This window comes from Salmo salar, chromosome 22, assembly GCF_965601325.2.
Source record: "Salmo salar chromosome 22, fSalSal1, whole genome shotgun sequence".
Classification (NCBI taxonomy): domain Eukaryota; kingdom Metazoa; phylum Chordata; class Actinopteri; order Salmoniformes; family Salmonidae; genus Salmo; species Salmo salar.
The window spans coordinates 29,998,447-30,011,777 of record NC_138312.1 but is presented as its reverse complement, the minus strand read 5'-3'; the positions used below and the strand labels follow the sequence as shown (position 1 = coordinate 30,011,777).

General features: G+C 44.3%; 1 protein-coding gene across 3 annotated transcripts; it reads right to left on the bottom strand.

Moving 5' to 3' along the window:
- Positions 1-2,702: 2,702 nt before the first annotated feature.
- Positions 2,703-12,420, bottom strand: LOC106583081 (striatin-interacting protein 1 homolog). Of its 3 annotated transcripts, none has more exons than XM_014166873.3 (21): positions 12,263-12,420; positions 11,410-11,479; positions 11,237-11,311; positions 11,009-11,143; positions 10,740-10,860; positions 10,532-10,600; positions 10,342-10,448; positions 10,123-10,250; positions 9,827-10,009; positions 9,471-9,691; positions 9,259-9,324; positions 8,482-8,545; positions 6,307-6,378; positions 6,118-6,192; positions 5,914-6,011; positions 5,704-5,830; positions 5,426-5,526; positions 5,252-5,318; positions 4,950-5,054; positions 4,630-4,834; positions 2,703-4,413 (listed from the first exon to the last, which is right to left on the bottom strand). In XM_014166873.3, exons 1-21 carry the CDS (start codon positions 12,371-12,373, stop codon positions 4,163-4,165), a joined length of 2,451 nt encoding a protein of 816 aa, XP_014022348.2. In that variant the 5' UTR covers positions 12,374-12,420; the 3' UTR covers positions 2,703-4,162. The 3 variants fall into 3 exon arrangements, with proteins under 3 accessions (XP_014022348.2, XP_014022349.2, XP_014022350.2); XM_014166874.3 differs by having other exon boundaries at positions 2,703-4,410; positions 12,263-12,419; XM_014166875.3 differs by lacking the exon at positions 6,307-6,378.
- Positions 12,421-13,331: the final 911 nt, after the last annotated feature.

The following is a 13,331-nucleotide window of genomic DNA, read 5'->3' as shown; positions in this document are numbered from 1 at the left end:
AAAAAAATGAAATATAACATTTACATAAGTATTCAGACCTTTTACTCAGAACTTTGTTGAAGCACCTTTGGCAGCGATTACAGCCTCGAGTCTTCTTGGTTATGACGCTACAAGCTTGGCACACCTGTATTTGGGGAGTTTCTCCCATTCTTCTCTGCAGATCCTCTCAAGCTCTGTCAGGTTGGATGGGGAGCCTCGCTACACAGTTATTTTCAGGTCTTTCCAGTAGTGGCGATTTTAGCATGTAAATCTTGGTGGGGCAAACTCCCCCAAAAATGTTATATGCATGCCAGCAAAGCCACTACACAACACTTAACAATGAATTAATTGCACTATAACGGTGACAAACGGTGTCCACAGACTGTAAGGGCCTGGTGGAAAAAGTAAAGATACCTTAAAAGGAAATGACTCCAGTAAAAGTGAAAGTTACCCAGTAAAATACTACTTGAGTAAAAATCTAAAAGTATTTGGTTTAAATATACCTAAGTATTAAAAGTAAATGTAATTGTTAAAATGTACTTAAGTATCAAAAGTAAAAGTATAAATAATTTCAAATTCCTTATACACTGCTCAAAAAAATAAAGGGAACACTTAAACAACACATCCTAGATCTGAATGAAAGAAATAATCTTATTAAATACTTTTTTCTTTACATAGTTGAATGTGCTGACAACAAAATCACACAAAAATAATCAATGGAAATCCAATTTATCAACCCATGGAGGTCTGGATTTGGAGTCACACTCAAAATTAAAGTGGAAAACCACACTACAGGCTGATCCAACTTTGATGTAATGTCCTTAAAACAAGTCAAAATGAGGCTCAGTAGTGTGTGTTGCCTCCACGTGCCTGTATGACCTCCCTACAACGCCTGGGCATGCTCCTGATGAGGTGGCGGATGGTCTCCTGAGGGATCTCCTCCCAGACCTGGACTAAAGCATCCGCCAACTCCTGGACAGTCTGTGGTGCAACGTGGCGTTGGTGGATGGAGCGAGTCATGATGTCCCAGATGTGCTCAATTGGATTCAGGTCTGGGGAACAGGCAGGCCAGTCCATAGCATCAATGCCTTCCTCTTAAAGGAACTGCTGACACACTCCAGCCACATGAGGTCTAGCATTGTCTTGCATTAGGAGGAACCCAGGGCCAACCGCACCAGCATATGGTCTCACAAGGGGTCTGAGGATCTCATCTCAGTACCTAATGGCAATCAGGCTACCTCTGGCGAGCACATGGAGGGCTGTGCGGCCCCCCAAAGAAATGCCACCCCACACCATGACTGACACACCGCCAAACCGGTCATGCTGGAGGATGCTGCAGGCAGCAGAACGTTCTCCACGGCGTCTCCAGACTCTGTCACGTCTGTCACGTGCTCAGTGTGAACCTGCTTTCATCTGTGAAGAGCACAGGGCGCCAGTGGTGAATTTGCCAATCTTGGTGTTCTCTGGCAAATGCCAAACGTCCTGCACGGTGTTGGGCTGTAAGCACAACCCCCACCTGTGGACGTCGGGCCCTCATACCACCCTCATGGAGTCTGTTTCTGACCGTTTGAGCAGACACATGCACATTTGTGGCCTGCTGGAGGTCATTTTGCAGGGCTCTGGCAGTGCTCCTCCTGCTCCTCCTTGCACAAAGGCGGAGGTAGCGGTCCTGCTGCTGGGTTGTTGCCCTCCTACGGCCTCCTCCACGTCTCCTGATGTACTGGCCTGTCTCCTGGTAGCGCCTCCATGCTCTGGACACTACATTGACAGACACAGCAAACCTTCTTGCCACAGCTCGCATTGATGTGCCATCCTGGATGAGCTGCACTACCTGAGCCACTTGTGTGGGTTGTAGACTCCGTCTCATGCTACCACTACAGTGAAAGCACCGCCAGCATTCAAAAGTGACCAAAACATCAGCCAGGAAGCATAGGAACTGAGAAGTGGTCTATGGTCACCACCTGCATAACCACTCCTTTATTGGGGGTGTCTTGCTTATTGCCTATAATTTCCACCTGTTGTCTATTCCATTTGCACAACAGCATGTGAAATGTATTGTCAATCAGTGTTGCTTCCTAAGTGGACAGTTTGATTTCACAGAAGTGTGATTGACTTGGAGTTACATTGTGTTGTTTAAGTGTTCCCTTTATTTTTTTGAGCAGTATATTAAGCAAACCAGAAGGCACAATCTTCTTTTTTTTTTAATTTACAGATAGCCAGGGGCACACCAACACTCAGACATCATTCAGAAATAAAGCATTTGTGCTGACATTGCAATTTATTGCCCTGGCCACATCTGCAGTCCTCATGCCTCCTCGCAGAATGCCTAAGCCACGTTCACACAGATGAGCAGGGACCCTGGGCATTTTTCTTTTGGTGTTTTTCAGTCAGTAGAAAGGCCTCTTTAGTGTCCTAAGTGTTCATAATTGCGACCTTATTGCCTACCGTCAGTAAGCCGTTAGTGTCTTAGGGACCATTCCACAGGTACATGTTCATTTATTGTTTATGGTTCATTGAACAAGCATGGGAAACAGTGTTTAAACCCTTTACAATGAAGATCTGTGAAGTTATTTGGATTTTTACAAATTATCTTTGAAAGACATGATCCTGAAAAAGGGACATTTTTTTTGGCTGAGTTTATAAGGGAAAATAAATCAAGATGTTTGACAGAAAGCTCAGTCTTATCCAATTATATAAATAAAGCAAAAACAAGAATGACAGAGTAAGAGGGAGCATTCTTTTAATCCAGTATTTTTAGTCATACAATGTAAAACAGAAGCCATGATAAATAAGGGTTTTCCCAAAATCTGATGTTTTAATCTCTCCATCTTAGATTTAATAACCATTATAAGACCCCAAAAAAAACAATAGAAGCTGCAAATGAGTATAAGCACAATGCAACTATAAAATTAGCTTAAATCTGAGGAGTTATCAGGTGGGCAAAATTGTTCCCTTGAGTAAAAAACACCTGTTAGCTAGTTAAGTGAGAACCACAAATAATAACATAGGGCTCCTTTTGTTTCTTTCCTCACTCAAACATACTGTATACACACACACACACACACACACACACACACTATTAAAGTACTTTTTCCAAGGTCTTATTCAATCAGGTTGTGGAGTGCACCAGCACGTTTTCCTGTTGTTTTAGGTTAAAAACGTTAGTCTGTAAATTTAATTAAAATGTCTTAATACCAAACGGTCTCCGCCTGGGTTACATACAGGTGTGTGATTCATACAAGCCAATGGACAGTCAGTGAGTAGAGTAATAGTGGAACATCAAAAGGGATTCAAAAGCCTGATCAACAGGTTAATGCAGTAACCATAAGACAGACACATACTGTACACACTCAAGCAACTCTTCCCTCAATCTTTGTCTCCCTTACAAACAGAACACATTTTATTTTGCACTTGTTCCTAAGGGTTATCATACGATCCTGTAGTGCTTGAAGGGCAAAGTATTGGGCCGACACCCAGGAGTGGGGTTAAGTGTGTAAGAAGTCAGGAATACAAAGGGTTACCATCCCCACCCTGGGAGGTTGGTCAAGGCTAATAAGACCTATAGCACTCTGTAAAAAAAGGTCCAGTTCAAAACGAAAAAGGGTTCTAACATGGGATAAATGTACCCCAAGGTTTCCCCAAACTTGATCCTGGACGTTTTGGTTTTTGCCCTAGTACTACACAGCTGATTCAAATAACCAGCTCATCATCAAGCTTTGATTATTTGAAGCAGCTGTGTAGTGCTAGGGCAAAAACCAAAACATGTACCCAGGGGAGTCCCAGGACAGAGTTTGGGAAACCCTGGTCTAGCGCCTGGATTCAGGGATTATAAATGATTGGTCCAACTGTGCAGGGGTAATGCAGAAGGTCCACATTAAGGTGGCTTTGCTGTTGACCCTTTACCTCCTAAATATCACTTACTGACTTGTTACTCCTCTCTGCATGAGGTGACAACAATGCAAGGATAGGGTTTGTTATTGGGACTCATGTCGGCATCATTTTCACAAACAAATGCAGTGCTCTGTGAATGCTGTCTAAGTAACAGATGCTTGTTCAGCAACATTTGCACTTATAGAGGTACACTTAAAGAGGTGGGGATGTAGACCATTGTTGCCACCTTGGGGAGGTGTTTGGAAAACCTCCTTATAGCACCACCTCCCACCACCCAACCCCAGCCCTGTTCTCATTGCAGTAGCTCTTCCCAGGATATGGGCTTGGAGAAGACCTCTCGCTCTAGCCAGAGGTCATAGTTCATCTGGAAGTCCTCCGGCAGGTCGACACGCTGTCCCAGAACGCTCTGCAGGCAGTTGTCCACGGGCAGGAAGTCAGGGTTGCTCTGGTTGTTGTCGTAGCGGCGGCTGTTGAAGCGCTCAATGTTGGCGCGCAGAGCACACTCCTCTGCCTGGAAGTCCCAGGGCCGCGCATCCAGGTCTGCTGTCAAAGAAACAATGAAGCTCATTACTTGGGGTAATGGGGTAACTTGACAAACGTAGGGGTGCTTACATTTAGCAGTTCACAGTCATTGTGGGGAAATGTTTCACAGTTACGTCTATGATAGCAGATATGAGGCTCCCAATCATATCATGTCAATCACTGACTGAAAAACTCAATGGCCTTTTTCTGGGTCGATTTGTGTCGACAGCGACTCACCGTTACCGTAGGCCCAGTCGTCATTGAGGCGATGGCGGACCTTCTGGTAGATGGCAGACATGGTCTTCATGTTGCTCTTCCTCCACTGGCGGCCAAGGTACTTGGTTTGCACTTTGAGCAGCTTGAGGACATACAGCTGCATCATGGCCTGTTTGACCTTCAGCGCCCTCTTCAGGATAGGCGCAGACTTGAACACCACCAGCATCTGACAGAGAGAAGTGCGAGGTATGAAATTATGATCTAAAAGAATCGCAGACTGATGTCTCTCCGAGTGAATAAGAATAACTGCATTGTTTTGGGTGGGTGGGTCTCTCCCTCACCATGGTTCTGGAGTGCTTCCACTTGGTCAGCTTGTTCAGAATCCTCAACAGGTTGATACAGGAGAACAGGTTCCTCCAGCAGAACTGGTTGATGTCTCCAGCCTCCTGAAGAACACAGACAAACCAACCAATTGGTACCAACACCTCACCTCCAACCTTTGACTACTGTAACACTTCCATTAGGTACCCTGGTGTTCCCCTCACCCCTTCTACAACAACATTTCCTTGGTGTTTGTTTGAGTTCAGCAGCTCATATTACAATAGGTATTTCAATTATGTGAGAGATGGAGTATGCAACTTACCAAACTCTCTGCAGTAAGTTCCGGAAGCTCATGCACCACACAGTAAGGGAAGTCCAGCACAGAAATACTGCAGGAGATAGAATGAGAAAGGTGGTGAGAGAGATGATTACTAAAAAGGGTCACAGAACTTCTTGATCATCTGGGTCTTGAAATGGTTCAAATTCACCAACGTACCTGTTCTTGGCTGTGATGTAAGACATGATGTTCTGGTTGAAGAACTTGAGAATGAGAGGAATACAGTTGGCAAACACCAGGTGCTGAGCCATGTACTCAAACTGTTGAAAAAATCCCACAAGAAACAGAGGGGTAAGGCAAGGTAAGACCATTCACAAGTTTGAGGTGCTTGTGAGAAACAACCACTCCTATTAAGTGGTCGTCAATACTTGGTAGATGAGGCTAAGTCAGAGTTTGACTGTATTTGGCGATAGTGGTTGAGTGTGGGTTGCCAGTACCTGGTAGATGTGATTGAGTTTGAAGTGTTTGAGAAGCAGCAGCAGGATGGCAGAGATGGCCTTAACAATGATCTCCTTGTGGCGGTTAACATCTACACCAAGCTTCATGCTCTGGAGCACCGTGGTCCTGCAGATACAGTATCAAATCAAACCGTTTCAATTGGAGCTCAACTGAATACAGCTCCCTTTCAAAACTAACAGTTGACTCACGGCATCTCCTCAGGCAGCACATCTGCCAGGATGTTGATGGAGTCGGTCTTGGCCTTGGAGGTGGGGGCTGCCGCCAGCAGGATTTTCAGCAGGGCAATCTGATAGGGAGAAGAGTCACAGGTCAAGTCGGCCAAGGGTTTAGAGGTCATAGAAATGGACTGGAGATCTATGTTCATCAGCATACAAGAGGAGCAGCACACTCACCATGTACTGAGGCAAGCTGGGAAGAATTCCCTGGTATAGCAGTTCAGTGGAGCACATCTCCACATCCTCTTCCCCCTATAAACAATCACAATACATTTTTTTAAATAAACACTTGTTGCCCTTTCTCTTGGACAGTAATATTCCTGCATATATCCCAGTGATAGGTCAGTGATATGCATTGGCACTCACCCCTGACAATGGAGTTTTCTGAAACTCATCCTCCTTGGCTATCTGAATCTCAGCTATAGAGATGTACTTATGCTGCAAGGAAATGGAGAACACTGTCACTGTAGAAAATTCCCACTACCAGTGGTGAGGTCCCGCTCTCATCACATCTCACTCCACCCATCCCCCAACAGTGCCAGAGAGACTGGGGGATGATAAACCTGCCCCTCAAAATCCCAGTGAGCAGGCCATTGTTAGGGTGCTAAGGTCAGGTTGCTAGAGGGCCAGACACCTGACAGCCCTTCTGCCTTCACAGGTCAGAGACTCCTCAGTTTCTCTCCAAGTGGACATGTGTAATGGAGTGCGTGGACAGAGTTGAGTTGGTGTTACTATTGTAACTTGTGTTTGCGGTTTCAATCTGTCTATTGTTAGTTGTTCATAGTAGCTGTGCTAGATGTTATACAGTCCTTTTCTTACGTCCCTATCACTTTATCCCCCTAGAATCGATGTCCACGCAGAAACCGAATTACCATAATAAAAAATAAAGAATCTTACATAAAAAGCTGTCTATTTAAGCTATAGATGTTTTTCTGCCTGGGCTGCGTCTCAATCCGCCGATGTCGTCCTTCCGCATCTGCTGTGGAAGGTGGCAGAGCAACAGTGGTGTTTCTCAGACCAGGACACATCACAATAAAAATGTCTTCTCACAAAAACGTCTGTAGCATTCGAACGGTTTGTGCTACTAACTATACTGAACAAAACCTTATTTATCTCAAATTTGGTTCACATCCCTATTAGTGAGCATTTCTCATTTGCCAAGATAATTCATCCACCTGACAGGTGTGGCATATCAAGCTGATTAAACAGCATGATCATTACACAGGTGCACCTTGTGCTGGGGACAATAAAAGGCCACTAAAATGTGGAGTTGTGTCACACAACACAATGCCACAGATGTATCAAAAATAAATGACTTGGCTAGTTAAATAAAGGTTACATCAAGTTGAGAGAGTGGGCAATTGGCATGCTGACTGCAGCAATGTCCACCAGAGCTGTTGCCAGAGAATTTAAAGTTCAATTCTGTACCATGAGCCGCCTCAAACCCACGTGTAACCACGCCAGCCCAGGACCTTCACACGTCTTCTTCACCTGCGCGATCATCTGAGACCAGCCATCCAGACAGCTGATTAAACTGAGGAGTATTTTAGTCTGTAATAAAGCCCTTTTGTGGGGAAAAACATTCTGTTTGACTGGGCCAGGCTCTCCAGTGGGTGGGCCTATGCCCTCCCAGTCCCACCAATGGCTGCGCACCTGCCCAGTTATGTGAAATTCATAGATTAGGGCCTAATGAATTTATTTCAATTGACTGATTTCCTTATATGAACTCTAACTCGGTAAAATCGTTGAAATTGGTGAAATCAATTTGGCCTCAAGTGTCACGGGACTCGTCTGAAGTCGGTCCCGCCAATGTGCCAACTTCTGTCTGTAGAATCAAAACGTTTTGAGCTACAAACTAATGACCCCACCATCGCAAGCCTAGACTCTCACAAACATGTTGATTTGTTCTACGACGCCCAAAAGCTTCACAAGACTCGTCTAAAGGTAACCCGGTACCGTTTATTTTTTTAATGGAAGTAGTTTTGAGCCAAAAAAAGAAAAAGTGTTAAATATGGGTCCCACTTTACAACATACTTCCTTTTTTGACTGATTTCCATGTATGAATGTTATTCAACGCGTTTCTATGGGCTAAACGCAGTAAGGCAAAATTCAACGTTATATTAAATCACTTAAATCAAATAGCAAAATGATCCTTGGTATGACATATTAAAACAATTTCACATTAGCTTAGTAGAACCCCCCCCCCCCCCCCACAACCAAATGCTTAGACTTTTGCGGGATAACAATAATATTGCTTGTGCTATCGTATCCAATTACCCATTCATTGTATTGCTATCTGTATATATCCATTCATATCTCTTTGTACAGAACCACATCCAACTCATATCCTCTGGAAATTAAGTTCTCAATTGTGTGACACTGAGGTTGCCCTATTCTTCTGAATAAAAATGTGTCAGTGAGTCACAGACCAGCCCAACTTGAGCCGCTCTCTTTCAGGCACAATGCAGGATTATTAAGCAATAACTAGAACATCTATCCATGTTTAACAATGCTTGAGACATGTTGAGAACTGCATAATACCTGCTTCAATGTTCTGATGCTTTCATGGATGGGTCTGGGTAGGCCGACAACTGTATCTGTGTCACTGCAATACAAATAACCATGAAATCTAGGTCAAGGATCCTCGACAAGAAACGACTTTTCAAGATGAATAGTAAATCTCTGTTAAAGGGATACTTCAAGATTTGGGCAATGACCTTGTGGATATCATTTATCTGCGTCCAGTATGTAGGAAGTTAAGAGGTAGTTTCACGAGCCAATGCTGACTAGCGTTAGTGCAATGACTGGAAGTCTATGGTTTGCGCTAGAGCTAGTTAGCAACTTCCTTCAAACACAGAAACATAAAAATGGTATCCACGAGTTCATCTGACTGTGGGTAAGTAGATAAAGGGCCTCGTTGCCAAAATCCCGAAGTATCCTTTTGGGCGACCCAACCAAATTCACATACAAAAGTGTTATAGATCTGTCATTCTCATTGAAAGCAAGTCTAAGAAGCGGTAGATCTGTTCTATGTGCGCTCTCTCTATACTTCCCCGTTCTCAAGTTTTGTTTTTTCATCTTTTACCTTCGGTTTTGTACACCAGCTTCAACCAGCTGAAAATAATATATTTTTGGTTATGGAAAAGATACTTCACAGCGGTTTAGAGGGAACAATAATTTTCTACACTTTACTTGCTTGTTTTGTCACATAAAAAAATTAGGTTAACAATTAGAATTTTAGCAACCTGGAAATGGCGGAGCGATTTCTGCATAGTGCATCTTTAAATGAAAAAAAAAAATGACACCAACTGAACTTACTTTCCAAGCGTATAGCCAATAAATTTGCTTCTACTTGATTCCAGGAAATGTTCTATGTCCTTTTCCCTGTAAAAGCAAACAAAACAAAAAAATAGTCATACACTATTAGGCACATTATACAAGAAACATAAAACCACAAAGTACATCTAAAGACATAGCATTAATCTGTAGCAAATGGTCTTCTTGAGGTCTCCCTCAGCCCCACACCGTACCTGACTTTGGGGGCCCAGGGCAGCCCCTTGGGGAAGTTCACCCTCTCTGAGGGGGGGTGTGGGATGGGCGGGGGCATGACTTCATCCCGCTCCATGGGAAAAGGCTCCACCTCCATGGAGTTGTCATTGTCATCGTTGTCGTCCTCATCTTCACGAGGGTCATCTGACTTGTAGGGGTCCTTCTCATTGAAGGCGTCCAGGTTGTCCTGTTTTGTCAGGGACTAATGGAGAGGAAAGGGTTGAAGGGTACTTTTCAAATGAGCCTGACAATGTTACATTGAGCAGGTGTCAAACAGGGGGTTGCCTTCACTTTGTTGCCTTGCATTGAGATTTCATTCAGGCACGGTAGAGGTTACCTTGTGTTCACGGCGTGCCCGTTTCTGCTGCTGTTCGATGAGGTCAGAGGCGGAAGCTGGAGGCGAGGCTGCCCTCATGCTCCTGATGACCCGGATGCTGTCCTCTGGGAGAGGTGGCAAGCGCAGCTGCTCTCGCTTACGCACCTTAATGGTCTGGAGCTGTTCAAACCCCCCGAGGGTGAACTGGAGCAGAGGAGAAGACATGTTGTAAAAGAGAGAAATATATATGCCAGCCAAAAGTACCTGGCTAACACAATAGCCAAAATTAGCTAAATAAGATACAATCCCCCTCTCACCAGTATGCTCTTCCACAGCAGCAGAAGAACCTTCTTCATGGGGAAGTGGGGTGCGTGGCCACTGCAGAACTTGGTCACCATGCCAAAAAGCATGACAGAGATGGGCTCGTTGTTGTACAGAGGAGAGCCTGGGAGAGAGCGAGCGGAAAGAGCAAAGACTACAGTCCAAAATTACTCCTCTACAAAACCCTTATATCTAATAGAAACACACACTCTTACCCAGTTCTGTTTTAAAGGTCTCCCTTGTGGCCCTCCACTCAGGTGAGTCAGCTGGGTCCTCCTGCTGGATGGTCTCCACCATCAGATACATGATGTTGAGCAGCACCCTGAGGAACACTAGCATCAGAGGACTCCAATACACTGGTGCATAACTATAATGAGCTGCAGGAAAGTCAGTGTGTAATCTTACCTGAGGTCTGTGCTATCAGCCAAGGAGATTGCTGGCTTTCTGACTGCACTGCTACAGGCAGCACTGTTACTGAGAGCAAAGAAGCAGAGGAGAGAGAGGGGTGACGAGGAGTGAAAGAAGAATCAGCTACCTGATTTTGACATTTTGTATAGCAAAGAAACTCTTCCCAAAAACAATGACATCTCACTGATTTGTAGTTCCAACTTACTCAACCTCCATGTTGAGTAGCTCCACCAGAGCAGTGAAGGTGCCAACATCCAGCAGCAGGAAGATGTTGTACCTCATCCAGTGCTGCACTTGTGCCTCAGAGCTGCACTCTGCAAATGTCCCTGTAGAGCCACAGATATGAAACATGACTTAAGTGCTGAAACATTGTTTGCTGGCTGCCTCACTATAAAAACCTATGGCAACAGCTACCTCTTCACAGGCTTCCTTAGTCAACTTATGCTGCTAAAGCCTTGAGTGCTGATGACCTACCCTGAGCCATGTAAAGGATGGCCCTGGCCACCTTCAGCCTCTTCTCCCTGGTGATCACCTCCAGGCCGTCCAGTAGACGCATGGCGTGAGCTCTGTGTTGAGCCACGTCCAGCTCAGTCCATTTCTTATCAGACACTGAGACAGGGCAGGAACAAAACACACTCAGTCAGGGGTACTATATAAGCACACTGGAGGAAGACAATGCATTCAAGTAGATAAGGTATGTACCATGAATTCGGAATTCCTCCTCAAAGCATTTTCTGTTGAGAAGAAATTCTGGTCCTTCAGTGTAACTGTATAGCTCTGGAGAAGATAAGTAGGCACCACATTCACAAGAGAATATGTCATGGAGGTCACTATTTTAAAAAAACAATAAAGGAGGTTGTCCAGAAATACCTCACCTGACAGTTCAGTAGACCACTTGTCTGTATCTGCATACTCAAACTCGAGGTCTGGAGACTCAGAGAAGCCCTATGTTGGAGCACAGACAAAAATACACTACTGTATTGCTATTTCGGACCACAAAGAGACGAAAATGTGGTCACATTCCAATGTCCATAGTCTTTTTATTTTGGGGAATATTGTTTTAAGTTTGCAGCCAGATGGGGCAAGTCCATTGCATTTGGACTTGACAGTATTCAATATAGTGAACTCATAGTAGATTGTAGGATCAAGGGTACTTGAAATGTCAAGAGATGCCATTGGCTTTATAGACATACACAACTGTGGGAAGCATTGGAGTTAACATGGGCAAGCATCCCTGTTGTACGCTTTAGACACCTTGAGCCCGAGAAATTGGGGGGGTATTAGTGATCCGAAGTGCCCTGTACGAGAGATAAATGTTTTGTATACTCAGTGTATATCTACTATAGTAACGAGTTCTGAATAGCAGAAGGCTTAAGCTATATTTAAACAGAAGTTGGATAGCTATAGCTAGCTATTTAGCGTCCATAGCTACTGTAGCAAACGTTACCTAGCTAGTTAACGTTAACAGGTAGCGTTGGACAAGTGGCAGTTCCGTGTTCAGGGTTAACAATTCTGAAAGCGAGCCACAATTCTTGACTAGCTTACTGTTGGCCATCAGAACAGTTGTAATGGGTGAAAACGGACCAGAGGATAAATAAATAAATATCTAGTTAGCATGTATCGGCTAACGAAGCTAGTTGCTAGCTACCGTTCGGCTTGTTGCTAGCACAAAACATGCATTTATGATGCAGAACGTAATACAGTAAACCAGTATTTTTTTGTCCTTACCTCCGAGTCTTTTCTTTGATTACGGACAAATTCACCCCTACTTTTGTTGGGTAACATAGCCCTCTGTTTACTGTTAACAATCGATCCACCACCATTACCACCAACGTCCATGTTTGATTGACCAATCAAAGTTTTCCTTTTTCGTGTGGCTTTCCGGCTGACTAGACGCAGACTTTCTTCTTCTTCGTGTGAATTTCCGGCCGACTAGTCACTGTGTTGAGTACTGCTGCCTTTGCAGGTTGGAACCCCTTCTCTCAAAACTCCATGTAGATCTTGTGCACTAAAATCTCTCACACACCAATATTTTTATGCTGCTGCAACTACCACATCAATTTCTGCTCCATCAGTGCAGTGCAGTTGATCACTATGGCTATAAACACAAGAAATCCAACCTTAATACAATCGATCTTCTCTGGCTCTTTCTCTTCAGGCCTACTCACTGGGGGGCTCCTAGTCGAATCCCTCATCCTTGAGCTATTCTCTACTCTCCTTACTGCCTCAGCATATGAAATATTCTTCCCCACTCAAACTCTGGCAATCTCAATGTGTCTCTCTCATACAAGGCACTTTGTACAGTTGTATGGGCACCTCCACAGTTTACACATTTCTCAACCCCAACTTCACACTAAAGGTCAACCCAAACCTGAATGCCGAGACCCGAAAATTATTTTTCCTTGGGTCCGGGTCGGGTCCTGTTTGATTGTCATCAGGTCTCGGGTCTATGTAACTAGCTGATAGACCTGAGTGGACACAAATGGACCCGACCACAGCTCTGCATAGCCTATAGCATATTTAGTTTATGTGAATAAGGTGAATTTATTGACTTCTAGAAGACCTAACCAACAAATAAAGACATATTTGTTAACCAGAAGAGCAACTAGGCTGATAAACATCGTTTTTTTTGGTCCCTCGGGTCTTGTTTAGACCCGTTAGGGTACGGTTTTGGCCTAGGTCTGGTTGTCGTCGGGTCCATTCGAGTTTGGATCTGAATGTTCTCTGGTCCGTTCGAGTCTGGGTCCCCCTTTTTTTTAAATATTGGGTTCGGGTCTGATTGTTCTCGGGTCCGGGT